Below are 13701 nucleotides of genomic sequence, written 5' to 3'. Positions count from 1 at the left end.
GAAATCATCGTGGGAAAATATGGAGTTCGGGAAGGGGAATGGTTTGTGAAGTCCTCATCTTTATATAGGGCCTCCACAGAAGCACTCGCTCCTTCTGATGCAGGACATGGAAATTAAATATGATACGCAAGATTTCAGACTTTAGATCATACTAATTTAGAAACATTCACAAAAATTCCACATCCCACATAAAGTCAAGCATTCAACAAGGGGGATCTACTAGGGTTCAAGCCTACACATTCTAGGGTTAGATCAATTAAAATTATAGACCAAACAATGATCAAAGGAGAGTAAATTCATCCACACGTGCAAAGGATTATTTTCCCAATCTAAGGGATTCACATGTTTCAATTTGGGAAACCCTAGGGTTGAAAAAGGGGAATAGAACTTAGGATTTAGGATAATCTAGGGTTAGGGTTAAGGAAATAGGGTGAGAATGGAGTGAAATAGAGGAAATAGATGAACCTGAGGTGATCCACACGTGTGGACAATGGCTGGGCCTAGACACACGTGCGTGGGATCCTGGCTGCACGTGTGTGGGGCCCACGAATCTGAAATTGGCCAACTTGGGTCTGGTCTGCCAGGGGAGGTCCACCTTCACGCTAAATTTCGGGATGATCGGATGTCTGGTTTGTGCACAGTGCTCCACCGAAGTTTTAGCCCTCCTATAGGGCCTGATTATGCAAATCTGTTGTAGGGGAAGGATTAGCTGCAAAAAGGGATGGATTTGGAGATGGGATGGCTGTGGGAGATGGTGAATATTGAGGGTAGGAGGTGGGGGCTATTTGAGATGGATGTGGCTTCACACCACGGTAGTTAGCCCTTCGAAGAAGGGAGGGTTTCGCACCCAATTGGATTTCCACAACTCAGAGAATTAGAGAAGTAGGAAAACGCTGAATTTTATTCATAATCTTCAATGAAAAAAACCTACAAGGGGTTGCCTATTTATAAGAAAACTCTATACCCCAAAAGCCGCGCCATGTGCGCATGCTATTACTAAGAGACGAAGTAACAAAAATAACAACTAATTAAAGCAATATAAACTGTTCAGATGTTCCTAATAACAATAATAAGCAAAACTTAGTCCTAGATCATTTAGGGTAGTGGGCCATGATCATGAGATCCAATGGTGGGACCCACATGATAATTGAGTCCACTCCAAGGAACCAAAACACAGTCCTTTAACTAAGAAGCCCTCCATGGATGTTGTCATTGATTCAGATCGATGGTGGGGCCCTCCTCCTTGCGTACGTGCATAGGGGGCGTGCGTGTGCGCGAGATGCCCCCATCAACTCTCCCCGTTTGCAAAGATTTTGCCACTGGCGAAATAAGACTCCTGAACCGCTCCAAAATGTCAGGATCAACTCGTTGAAGCTCTTCCTCAGTGAGTCACGTACTATCTGAATCTGGGCTTGACTTCCTTTTAACCAGATACTTTTGAAAACCGCCATCCGACGTTGATACCACTTGATGGTCCAGGATATCCTCTATCTCCTCTCTGGGTGTGGGAAGGGTAGGTATGGGAGGTAGAGGCTGAGAAGAAAGGTCGGGAAGAGGCCATGGATCAAGGAAAATGTCCGGGGAATCAGGATGATTAGGTGAGAGGCTAGACAATGTATCAGAGGTCCCCTGAAATGCAACTAGATCCTCCACATTGAATGTGGAACTAATTCCCATGGAAGGTGGAAGATCTACCACATACACATTGAGACCGTTTCGTTTTATAATTTTGAATTGTCCAACACTACGCGCGTGTAATTTACGAATGATTCCCTGAGGGTATCGCTTTGGCCTGATGCAAACTATCACAGAGTCCCCTACATTGAATTCCTTGAATCGTTTATGTTAGTCTACAGAAATTTTGTAATGTTCATTACTAGTATTGATTTTTCGCCTGATTTCTTGATGCAATGAATGAATGCGATGTGCAGAGGACTCTGCAGACTCTGATGGCCTATGGGACGGACATAGGGACAAAATCAATAAGCTTCCTAGGTTTATGTCCCAAACTGAATAGGAACAACATCACACCAAAATGTGTCTTTATATGATCCAAACTGAATAGGAACAAGACAACAGTGCGAGACTGGAATGGAAGTTTCATCAACCTAAGACACTCTGTAGGGTTGGGGATGGGCTTCAAGCTTCAAGCCCAGATGGCTCACAATGCCAGTTGATGCCACGTTGGCACAACTATCGCTATCCACGATAATCTTCAGCTCTTATCACCACATTTTGTGTAAGTATCAGAGATCGTGTTGCGGCGCCAATCGTCAGTTTTCTTTGCTTGTGCAAAGGCGCAACACACAACTGCAAGGATCGCGGACCCTTATGCTCCCTCTTCCTCATCACTAGGGGTTTCTGTTGGCTCATATTCTTCCTCCTTACTGTCACTTTTTGGGGGCACTACTTCCACCTGCTCTTCAATAAGGAACACCTTGGTGCCCTCGTTCGTGCCACACTGGTGGGCAAAGTAACAAAACTCCTAAATCTAAAACACCTAGTCGCATCGCTTCTGCGCGAGCTAGATCCGACAACTTATTTACCCTTATCATCTTTGGGCTTAGACTGAGAACTACCGGAAGGCTTGTACTAATATCCAGTGCCAGGTTTATCCCCAGAAGGGTTGACCTTAGCGCTAGAATCATGAGACTCAAACTGCCTTCCCACAGATGCTTTGAGGTATTGCTCGATCTCCAATACTACTCAATACATTCGTTCAAGAGTGTCTGTCCTTAGCGAGCAATTCTCTCCTAATGTCAGAACGGAGGCCCATCTTAAATCGAGCAAGAGTGAATACGGGATCCTCATCAACTTCACACATGGTCAAGTACTCTTCAAACTTTTCAATGTATTCTGCCACACTCATAGAACCTTGTCGAAGAGATTGCCATTCCTCAACTAATCTTAAGTAATAAGAGAAAGGGAGATACTTTTCCTTAAGAGTTTCTGTCATTTCTTCTCAATGGACTATTGGGAGCTCCCTCGACCTTTCTTTCTTTCGCTCAACCGTAGTCCAAAATCTCTTTGCTTGGCCCATAAGCTTCATCTTGGTGAATCGGACCTGACGAGTATCCGACATGTCATACCACTCAAAATAGTAGTCCATATCCGCCAGCCAATCTAAAAAAGCTTTAGGGTCCAACTGGCCATCAAACGTAGGGGCCTCTACTCTAACTCCCTTGAGGAGTTGCGCATCTGGGTCATAATGATCATGATGCCCCTCGTGGTGTGGGTGCACAGGTACGCGCCCATGACCAAGTCCTTTGTCTATCATCCTGACCACTTGCTTGAGATTGGGCATCTTCCCCAATGGTGGGGTTTGCCCGGGTAGAAGTCTCTAATTGGGTAACGCGCACATTAAGCTGTTCAAAGCATTGGTCTATACGTTGTTCCAAGCGCTTACCCAAAGACTCAAACTGCCAGGTTATATTGTTCATTGATTCTCGCGATTGTTCCATGTTTAGTGTAAGGTGCAAGCCAAAACCATGACAAGTACGTGTGGGCATACAACTACTCACTCAACTCAAAGACCCTCTAACACAACTATATGTACCTAAATGGGACTAATTGATCCTATTGGACTCTATATGAGGGAAACTACACAATGATACTAAAATTCCAGCAACCTAACTGCCCAATGAGTCTGTCAACAGAAAATTCAGCCATGAAAATTGGGGATTTTCTGACAAAAGAAAATTCAGCCATGAAAATTGGGGATTTTCTGACAACAGAAAATTCAGCCATGAAAATTGGGGATTTTCTGACAACAGAAAATTCAGCAGCCCATGTTGTGAATGATGGGTCTTAAACAGCCTTATATGATGAGAGTTAATGCAAATTAAACATGAGGAGACTAAACCCTAAACATGCAATACAATCCCCTATGAAAAACCTAGGCTTTGATACCAAATTTGATGCAGGACATGGAAATTAAATATGATATGCAAGATTTCAGACTTTAGATCATACTAATTTAGAAACATTCACAAAAATTCCACATCCCACATAAAGTCAGGCATTCAACAAGGGGGATCTACAAGGGTCCAAGCCTACACATGCTAGGGCAGGATCAATTAAAATTATAGACCAAACAATGATCAAAGGAGAGTAAATTCATCCACATATGCAAAGGATTATTTCCCCAATCCAAGGGATTCATATGCTTCAATTTGGGAAACCCTAGGGTTGAAAAAGGGGAATAAAACTTGGGATTTAGGATAATCTAGGGTTAGGGTTAGGGAAATAGGGTGAGAATGGAGTGAAATAGAGGAAATACACAAACCCGAGGTGATCCACACGTGTGGACAACGGCTAGGCCTAGACGCACGTGCGTGGGATCCTGGCCGCACGTGTGTGGGGCCCACGAATCTGAAATCGGCCAACTTGGGTCTGGTCGGCCAAGAGAGGTCCACCTTCATGCCAAATTTCGGGACGATCGGATGTCTGGTTTGTGCACAGTGCTCCACCGAAGTTTCAACCCCCATGCAGGGCCTGATTATGCAAATCTGCTGTAGAGGAAGGATTAGTTGCAAAAAGGGATGGATTTGGAGATGGGATGGCTGTGGGAGATGGTGAATATTGAGGGTAGGAGGTGGGGGCTATTTGAGATAGATGTGGCTTCGTATCATGGTAGTTAGCCCTTCGAAGAAGGGAGGGTTTCGCACCCAATTGAATTTCCACAACTCAAAGAATTAAAGAAGCAGGAAAATGCAGAATTTTATTCATAATCTTCAACGGGAAAAAACCTACAAGGGGTTGCCTATTTATAAGAAAACCCTATACCCCAAAAGCCGCGCCATGTGCGCATACTATTACTAAGAGACGAAGTAATAAAAATAACAACTAATCAAAGCAATCTAAACCGTTCATGATGTTCCTAATAACAATAATAAGCAAAACTCAAAGTCCTAGATCATCTAGGGTAGTGGGCCACGATCATGAGATCCAATGGTGGGATCCACATGCTGATCGGGTCCACTCCAAGGAACCAAAACACAGTCCTCTAACTAGGAGGCCCTCCATGGATGTCTTCATCGATCCAGATTGATGGTGGGGCTCTCCTCCTCCTTGTGTACGTGCGTAGGGGGGCATGCATGTGCGCGAGATGTCCCCATTATCTTCACTCTACGTTAACACCTCACAATGAACTATATGCTAAATGGCTACAACCAACTTGCTCAGTACAAACCGTTCCACTTGTGCTTCTTTAGGTTCTGATGTATCATGGAAAGATGTTGTTCTTACTGACCAAACCCTGCTCCAAATTAGCCTTTGACCATTAAATAAGATGCAACTTGTCTCTCTATTCAGTTCCTCTACTCCTTTTCTGTTCCAGACGCTCCAATCTTCTCCATATTATGATATCTTTGGAGCCATATATGGAAAGCAATTACATCGATATGGAAAACCTGTTTCGAGGAGGGATTTCGTTCTCTTTTGGTAAGGGGGATAGGATACACTTCTGGGTGGATGAGTGGTGCGGTGAGAGGGCACTCCAAGAGGTGTTTCCTAGCCTAGCTACTCATGCTCCGGATTGTTATATCTTAGTTTCAAGGTGTTTACCTATCATCAGTGGTTCTATGGTTTGGTACGCCCCTTGCCGGAGGAACTTGTCTGAAGATAAGGTCTTGCAGTTTGCTGATTTGCTGGAACAACTCAAGCTTGCTGCGTCATCCCCTTTGGCGGAGGACTCCATGATTTGGAAAGGAAATCGTTTTGGGATATTTTCGGTTGTTGCTTTTTATTCTCTCCTTTCTGGCTTGGGTGAGACCCCTCATCAACCCTATCTGTTTCTACATTGGCATTATGCTCACCCTCGAGTTGTGGCTTTGGTGTGGCTTGTTGGTCGGCAAAAGGTGCTAACCATCGACAACCTCCAACGGATGTCTCATTCTACCCAACATTTGCCTCATGTGCATGAAGGATGCAAAGTCTATTAATCACTCATTCATTGTACTTTTGCCGGAAAGTGTGGAAGTTCTTCCTTGTTGAGGCTCACATGGCTTGGGTTATGCTAGAGTCGGTCGAGACCCTTCTTTGGGCTTGGCATGGAGGGGGTTGTGGGAATATCTAGAGACTTCTTATTATGGCTATTTTTTGGGCTATAGGCAAAGAAAGGAATGAGTGGTGTTTCAGGAATAGGAACGCTTTGGTGGATGGAGTGATTAAGGTTATAAAGGGGCTTGTGGGGGACTATGCTCCCCATGTTTATGTGACGAAGGCTGCCCTTTATTTCCAAATTTTGTCCTCTTTAGTTTCGCCTTGTATTCTTTTTCATGCCTTTTGGAGGGCCTTCTAATAAATTTTGTTATCTCTAAATAAAAAAAAGAATATGTAGGAAAATGACTTACATAGGAAAAATAAACCAAAAGCACAAATGTGGTAAACAGCATACACAGTAAAGTATTTACATATGCAAATTGATTCCTAGTAAAAATACTTGTTGGGAATTTACACACATAATTGTTTTGCAGACAAACATACCTTCAGCAGCAGCATCTGTAGCTGGCTTAGTGTGAATGTACTTCTGCTGTTCCAGACAGTAGTATCTCTAGGTGCTTCAGCCTCCGTCTTTCAAATCAAACATAGTCATTTTTTATTTACATTTTCTTAGGAACAGTAGTTCAAACCCTAAACTGAATCTAATCCTTTGGTTTTCTTTCCTTATTTTTTTTTATTTTTTATTTTTTTACATCTTGTGATGTTTGGATTTCCTAAACATGTAAGGTTTGGGTGCTTACCTTTTCATGTTATGTTGTTTATCTAACTATTGGATCTTCATGAGACTCAGGTGCTTGCCTCCAAGTCACCACAACTTCTAGATTTTCATGAGGACCTCGTTAGCTTGGAAGCTGCATCGAAGGTTCTGATCTTTTGTAGTATTCTTGATGTTGTCAACTTCTACAATTGTGATTTGTGTATGGTCTGATCGGGAAGCTTTCTGCCAAACAGATACAATTGAAGTCCTTGGCAGAAGAAATGCAAGCTATAATCAAAGGATTGGAGAAGGTTGAACAGGAATTGGTTGCATCTGAGAATGATGGTCCTGTGTCAGATGTTTTTTGCAAGGTTTTATCAAGCCTTTACCCCATTTTCCTTCATTATCATGAACCTTTTCATTTTACTCTAAAAACTTGCACTGTTAAGACAATATCATGCATTCATACACGCCTTTGACTACCCATGGTCAACTCTATTATTTAGAAAGTTTAGTGAACTCCTTTATGATTGTTGACACGCACACACACACACACACACACACACACTCTACAACCTGTAGATGTTCCTCCATATGTAAAATCTCAGAATTGAAAATGACCATTTAGAAAAAAGTTTCATACTCTGACAGGGTGTGATGCATGATACACAGCCATTTAGACATTACTTAAAAATTTACAAATGTGGCATATAAGTAATTCAAATTAAACACTCTAGATTATGTTTTGTAGTTTAGATGCACCATAACCCAAAAATTACACATTTCATCATCTGAGCAATCAGATTGGTAGGCATTTATTGGATGGATGTTGAAATGGATGAGTGGCAAGATGAGGAAGGATAAAATTAGAAATGAATGCTTCAAAGGAACTTAGGAGTAGCACTAATAGGTGATAATATGAGGGAAAGTAGACTTAGATGATTTGGTCATGTGCAACAGAGACCAAGAATTGTGCCAGTTAGGAGTGAGTTGGTACAAGTTGAAGTCTCTAAAAGGGCAAGGGGAAGGCCTGAGAGAATGTTTATGGAGGTAGTAAGAAAAGACTTGGGGCGGCTTTTGTAGAATCACAAGTATAGTGTTTTTATGTGGATGTTGACATGGATGAGTGGTAAGACAAGGAAGGTTAGAATTAGAAATGAATGCCTTCGTGGAACTTAGGAGTAGCACTAATAGGTGATAAGATGAGGGAGAGTAGACTTAGATGGTTTGGTAATGTGCAACAGAGACCAAGAATTGCGCTGGTTAAGAGTGAGTTGGTACAAGTTGAAGGCTATGGGCAAGGGGAACACCCATAAGGACGTGGATGGATGTTGTAAGAAAAGACTTGATGACCTATGGTCTAACTAAAGGTCTGCCCTTGACAGAGTGGAATGGAGGAACAGGATTCATGTAGGTGACCCCAATTAATTGGGGTAAGGGTTAGATGATGATGTTTTCGAAGGGAAGACACTCTTCAATCTTCAATGATATCGTCGATATATCATGCGATTCGGGGCAATTATGTTATTCCCCTAGTATTTCATTTATGACCCATGCGATACCAATAATATTGTTATTACCCATACTGCAAACACTAGCTGAGACAAGGCTATGATATACAATGACAACGACGACAGTGGAAAGACTTCTTTAATAGGGGTTCGGAGGGGGAAAGGGGCAAGCAATTGGGGATGTGGAAAGCAATTAATGAGTTTGAGGATGTGAAAAAAGTGGGTAAGTTTTACAAGGAATGGATATGGTACAATGTGAGGAAAGGGGATAGGTGCACTTCTCTAAGATCACATGGGTCTTGGGTGGGAGGAATCCTTTTGGTTTTGAAAATTCCTATCTTCCATAGGGTGACTAACAACAATGGTGACTTGGTTATGGGCACTTCAGAAGTTGTGGGAGAGAAATTGGATTGGGACATCATTTTAGAAGAACTTAAAGAGGAAATGGGCCTTAAAGAGAATTCATTTCCTGACTCTCTTTCTTCCATGTTTTGACTACAAATGGAGAATCCCATCCTTGTGCCTTTATTCATTCTTCCATGGTCTCTCCAAGATTGAAGCTTTCATTTGGATGGCAACTGTGGACAAAATCCTCACTTTGAACCACCCCATATCATAGGGAGCAAATGCCTCTTTGTTTTGTGTATAAAATTTAGGAAATAGTTCACTATCCATTCATCCATTGCATTTTTGCTTGGAAGATATGGGGTTATTTCCCTTTGACTACACTGATGTCGTCCTTGAATGCCTGGAACACCTTTAACTACATTGGGATTGCCCCTGTGGCCTGGTTTGGGGTGTTTTGGTGCGTCCTTTAGTTTAAGCTTTCATGTGGACAGCTATGACCGACAAGATTCTTACTCTTGATCACCTGAACAATAGGAATGCCTTCTGAACGTGTATAATGTGCAAGTCGGACAAAGAATTGGTTCACCATCTTCTTTACATCATCTTTTTGGAGCTATTCTCTCAAGCTTTCAATACCCCCCTTGGATGTTCCGTCGAAAAGTTGGGAACCCCTCCACAGTTGGGGAGGTGGCCCTTCTAAAAATGAGAGCGTATATTATGATGGTTTGTTCCCTTCACTATTTGTTGGGAAAGTATGGAAAGCAAGGAATAGCTGGTTTTCTGAAGACATGTTGGAGATGGTTGACAAAGTCATTGAAGATAAAATCTAGTGTCATCTGAAAGAATTTGATTCTTTCAATGAATTCTAGTTGTCATCTAAAAGAATCATTTGATTATTAAAAAATCAAATGACCTTTGGTTCGAGCAGAATTTCCAAGATTATTTCCTCCAATCACCTGATAGATTGTTTCTTGGTGGCTAAAAGAAAGGGATCCACATCCAGAACGTGCTGTGGAAAAGCCTGCCTCCTGAATTTTGGAAATGAATTTTGATGGACCCTCTTTAGGCAAGCCAGGGCCGTGCTGCTGTGCAGGATATGGGGGGTGGTAAGTGATGCTAGGAATGGCATACACAAAGGCAATCCAGGCCCATTCAATACATGGGAGGTGATAAGAGAGTATTAAATCTTCTTGTGTCCAAGCACTAAATGGGAGCAAAATGTTGCGAAGGCATTAGCCACTAGAGATGGGTTAAGATAAGAATAATTTCTCTGGGCCAATGATTATGGAAGTTGTTTCTTCTAATGTGATTTCTTGGGTTTCTACCTCCTGATTGGAGCCATGGAAGTAGTCTTTCATTTTTAATACCCATATACCTGCCTCTGGCATGTGAACATTTCGTTAGTGTTAGAGAGATGAATTCTGCAGTTGATGTCTTTTCCTAGAAGGGTTCCAGTTGTCTCTTTAATCTCGGAGTTCTTTCCCATTACCCTCTACTTTTGAATAAAGTATTATTTTTCAAAATGAAAAATGATGGCGTGCTTTACGAGTGCCTTCACTATAACACATGCCAGCAGCAAATATGACATTTACCCTTCAATGAATATGGCTTCCTAATAATACCATTGGTGTCTCTTTTGCAACCTCAGATATCCTTGGTGCTTTCATTTTATTTTTTATGAATTCAAAAGCCTGTAACCCTTCTTCGGTGGTAAATGAATTGCCATTATTGTTTCATATCTTAAAGATTATATACACCTTGTTTTTTATTTTAGTTTTGTACTTATTGACTGTTTGGTTTGCCATGTTAACATGATGTTTGTGTTGTCTAGACATTAAAAGATTTCATTGTCATTGCTGGCACAGAAGTTCAATCCTTAAAATCACTATATAGTGGAGTGGTATGCCACTAAACGCCTGCCTTAATCATTGTAGTGAGATTATATACATTAAAATTCAAAAATCTGTTGACCTACACATCTAATGATTCTATTTATCATATTGGAATACTGGACAGGGAAGAAATGCAGATGCTCTTGCTGTTTATTTTGGGGAAGACCCTGCCCGTTGCCCTTTTGAACAAGGTAATTTCTGGATATTGCATTGCCCCTATTCTGTTAGCTTTTCCCATGAGTAGATCAATATGCTACTTCAAATTGCAGAGTCTGAAAATTGTGCAGAGCTTGGTTTCCTGCTGAGTTTTTGTTTGGGCTTTAAGACGTTTGATAGAAGTGTTTTACCTAACATCTAACAAATAGGTGAACTATGTTAAAGTTTACTGGACACACTGAGCATCATTGCCAATCTAGACCATTCAGTAGATCAGATGCCTTTTGGATTGTCTATAGCTCAATCCTAATCACTGAATCTGTTCCCTTCCTTTTTTTCTTTTTCTTTTTTCCAATCATAAACAACCAAAGAAATGTTCAATAATTTGGTGCCAAGGGTCATCATATTGAAGTCAATTTTGGCAGGTGGTCCATCCAAGGGGTAGGATATCTTTTGATCAGCCTGGATTTGCAAGGACATGCATGGACCGAGGGATAGATGTGAGGCACATCATATTCTCTCTGGCTGCATCCCATTATTCCTTAAACAATGATCAGATATTGTATCTGGACTGTCCAATAGATAAGCCACCTTTTCATTGTATTAGAGCCTAAAATCATATCGAATGGATGGTTCTAACAATTCAATCAATCCTAACTTTTGGATGTCAACCAAGTCCATAAAAAGTCCATTGATCTGCATTCTAGGGGCATCTTATTGGTATGAATTTTGCAGTAGCACTTACCTACAAGTTGAACTATGTGTTGAACTGCCCAGATGGATTTAAACATCATCTTGGTGAATTCTATCATCGTTCATCCATGTGGATGTTAGAAAACCTTAGGAAAGAGCATGGGTGCTAGCAAGCCAGACCTCAATAGTGTGCTAGAACTGATCCACTAGAGCATATAATTTTGACCTTCGAAATTTCTAATGCCATTGTGGACAGTGTTATCTCCAATCACTGATTGGACAATCTTAGCCATTTGAATTTTTATCCGTTAAATTTGGACAGTTGCCCACTATCTTTCTTACCAACCAGTTTATGGTCACATCTCAGATGGTTATGATTGTCCAATCAGTGTGATTGTAGGTTATTCTCTATTCACAATAGGCCACAATTTGGGTGGTGCAGATTGGTATGCATTTACACTATTTGTGCCATGGATGGGTGGTAGCCACCTAATACTCCGGATGGCCTGATTGAAGTTTTAACTTTATCAAAATGCAGATGCATGATATTTGGTTTTGTAAGAAAAATCTCATGCTAGGAAATAATAGAGAGGATCAATAACCATCTAACTACTGGAATAGGATCCTCGACCCAACAATTTTGTGTTATACTTGTATTTTCAGTTTTGATAAGTGGGACATATGCTTCAGTAATCCAATCATTGGTCTGCTGGGCCACCCCATAGGGGACTATGTATGCACCGAGAAGCTCCTCAGTAACCTTCCATTTGTGACTTAACAGTCTGGGGTCCATCCAGGGGATGCAACAGACAAATGGTCTGAATACTGAATCATGGGCCCCATTTTTGAGAACTGTAAACCCAACCATACAGTGCAAAGCCTCATGTGGAGAAACCTATAGTTACCAGCTAAGAATGCATCACAATTACCAAAGGAATGCTATATCTTGTTGAGACTCTCTGGTAACAACTCTCTCTGTGGCTCTGTAAGATCCAAGCCTCTTAGCAGTTCACCTTGTTAAACCATGAAGCTCTTTACCATATGCCTAAGACCTTGCATCTTGTATCAAGTTATCATTCTTATTTATTTTTCTTTTTCTTTTTTGCAGTTGTAACTACTCTTCTGAATTTTGTGCGGATGTTCCGTCGAGCGCATGAAGAGAATTGCAAACAAGCTGAACTCGAGAGAAAGAAAGCCCAGAAGGAAGCTGAGAAGGAAGTGGCAAAAACCATCAACTCCACAAAGAGAAATATCAGATAACTTCCTGCATTTCATCTTGGATTTATTGTCCATCTGCCATTGGACCAATTTCCCCCATGCAGCAGGCGGAAAAGAGTATGCCTCAAACCTGACCTCACTGGTGAAGCAGCCCCACTCTTTCATACGTGGTTCCAAAGCCCTGCTATGCTGAAGCCCTACAACAGAAATCTTGCAATGGTGAATGGTCATGCTCACATGTACAACACTCCAAGCAAAGAGACTGCTTGTTTGCACGTGGCAGGAACATCTGCCAGGTTCAAGACATCCAAGCGGAAGGTAATGTGGAGCACACCGTTCAGATCAGCTAGAAAAATCGGGCCAGGGCCAGTGGATGGATTGCTTGAAAAGACTTCCCAACACCTCACATTTCAATATAATCAGGTGCAACCGGTATGAGTCGACCAGCCTTTACCTTTGCAAGAGGTCACCTACATGGTGGGGCAACCTTAGGGGCAGCTCAGATGTCACCTTGGGACGTGTGCTGCATGAACTCATGTGTAGCTGACATAAGTTGTCTTCTTGCCTTCTTTGGCTGGGGTGTTTTCGAGACTAAACAGATACCACCGGATTACCGCAAGCTCAGATATTTTTTTTTTGGCGGCAGTTCTAACCAACCATGTACAAAGCTAACCCTTTCTTCCTTACATTCCATTCTTTCTTTTGTAACATAAAAGGATTGTTTTTGTTTCCTGATTCAGATTCGGCCAATAGAATGAGTTCAAAAGCTGTTGTAAAGTGGTAAGAGAAAAGGAAAGCAGATTTCTTTGTATTATTGTAATATATATCTCACCAGATAGGCACGTGATTGGCCTTGTTTTACCAATTCCAACTGTTACCAAGCAATGCTTTGCATCTCTTTTTTCCTTCTTTTTTTTCCCTTAGAATGTAAAACCTTAAAATTGAAGAAAAGCAGTGAGCGAAGAGGGAGAAGAGCTGCTCAAAAGTGCTCACAAGCCCACACCCCTTATTACATTAGGGCTTTCATTATTAAAGAGAAAATTACAAAACTGCCCTTCTTTACTTAAATATTACATGAACCAAGTCTGTGGGCGTAAATTTTACTGCAACACATTTTAGCCTAATAATTATAAGAGTCCACATGTGAGACCAGGCTGGTCCACTTGAGTGATTATAATGGTCC

The 13701-nt window shown here is 41.5% G+C and overlaps 1 protein-coding gene across 6 annotated transcripts in view; it reads left to right on the top strand.

The window, feature by feature from the left end:
• The window catches only part of LOC131229900 (formin-like protein 20), an 85960-nt gene extending 72577 nt beyond the window's left edge, over positions 1-13383 (top strand). For 2 of the 6 annotated variants that reach the window (XM_058225968.1, XM_058225966.1), the window contains 5 exons: positions 6794-6865; positions 6955-7071; positions 10391-10459; positions 10576-10642; positions 12409-13383. In XM_058225968.1, the coding sequence (XP_058081951.1) occupies positions 6794-6865; positions 6955-7071; positions 10391-10459; positions 10576-10642; positions 12409-12560 (477 nt within the window). In that variant the 3' untranslated portion in view covers positions 12561-13383. Of the gene's footprint in view, positions 1-6476; positions 6558-6793; positions 6866-6954; positions 7072-10390; positions 10460-10575; positions 10643-12408 lie in introns of those variants that run through there. The other 4 variants (XM_058225967.1, XM_058225969.1, XM_058225970.1 and 1 more) reach the window with 4 other exon arrangements.
• Positions 13384-13701: the final 318 nt, after the last annotated feature.

Source organism: Magnolia sinica, chromosome 16 (genome assembly GCF_029962835.1).
Source record: "Magnolia sinica isolate HGM2019 chromosome 16, MsV1, whole genome shotgun sequence".
Taxonomy (NCBI): Eukaryota; Viridiplantae; Streptophyta; class Magnoliopsida; order Magnoliales; family Magnoliaceae; genus Magnolia; species Magnolia sinica.
The sequence above is the reverse complement of the archived record's forward strand: the minus strand, read 5'-3'. Positions and strand labels throughout refer to the sequence as shown.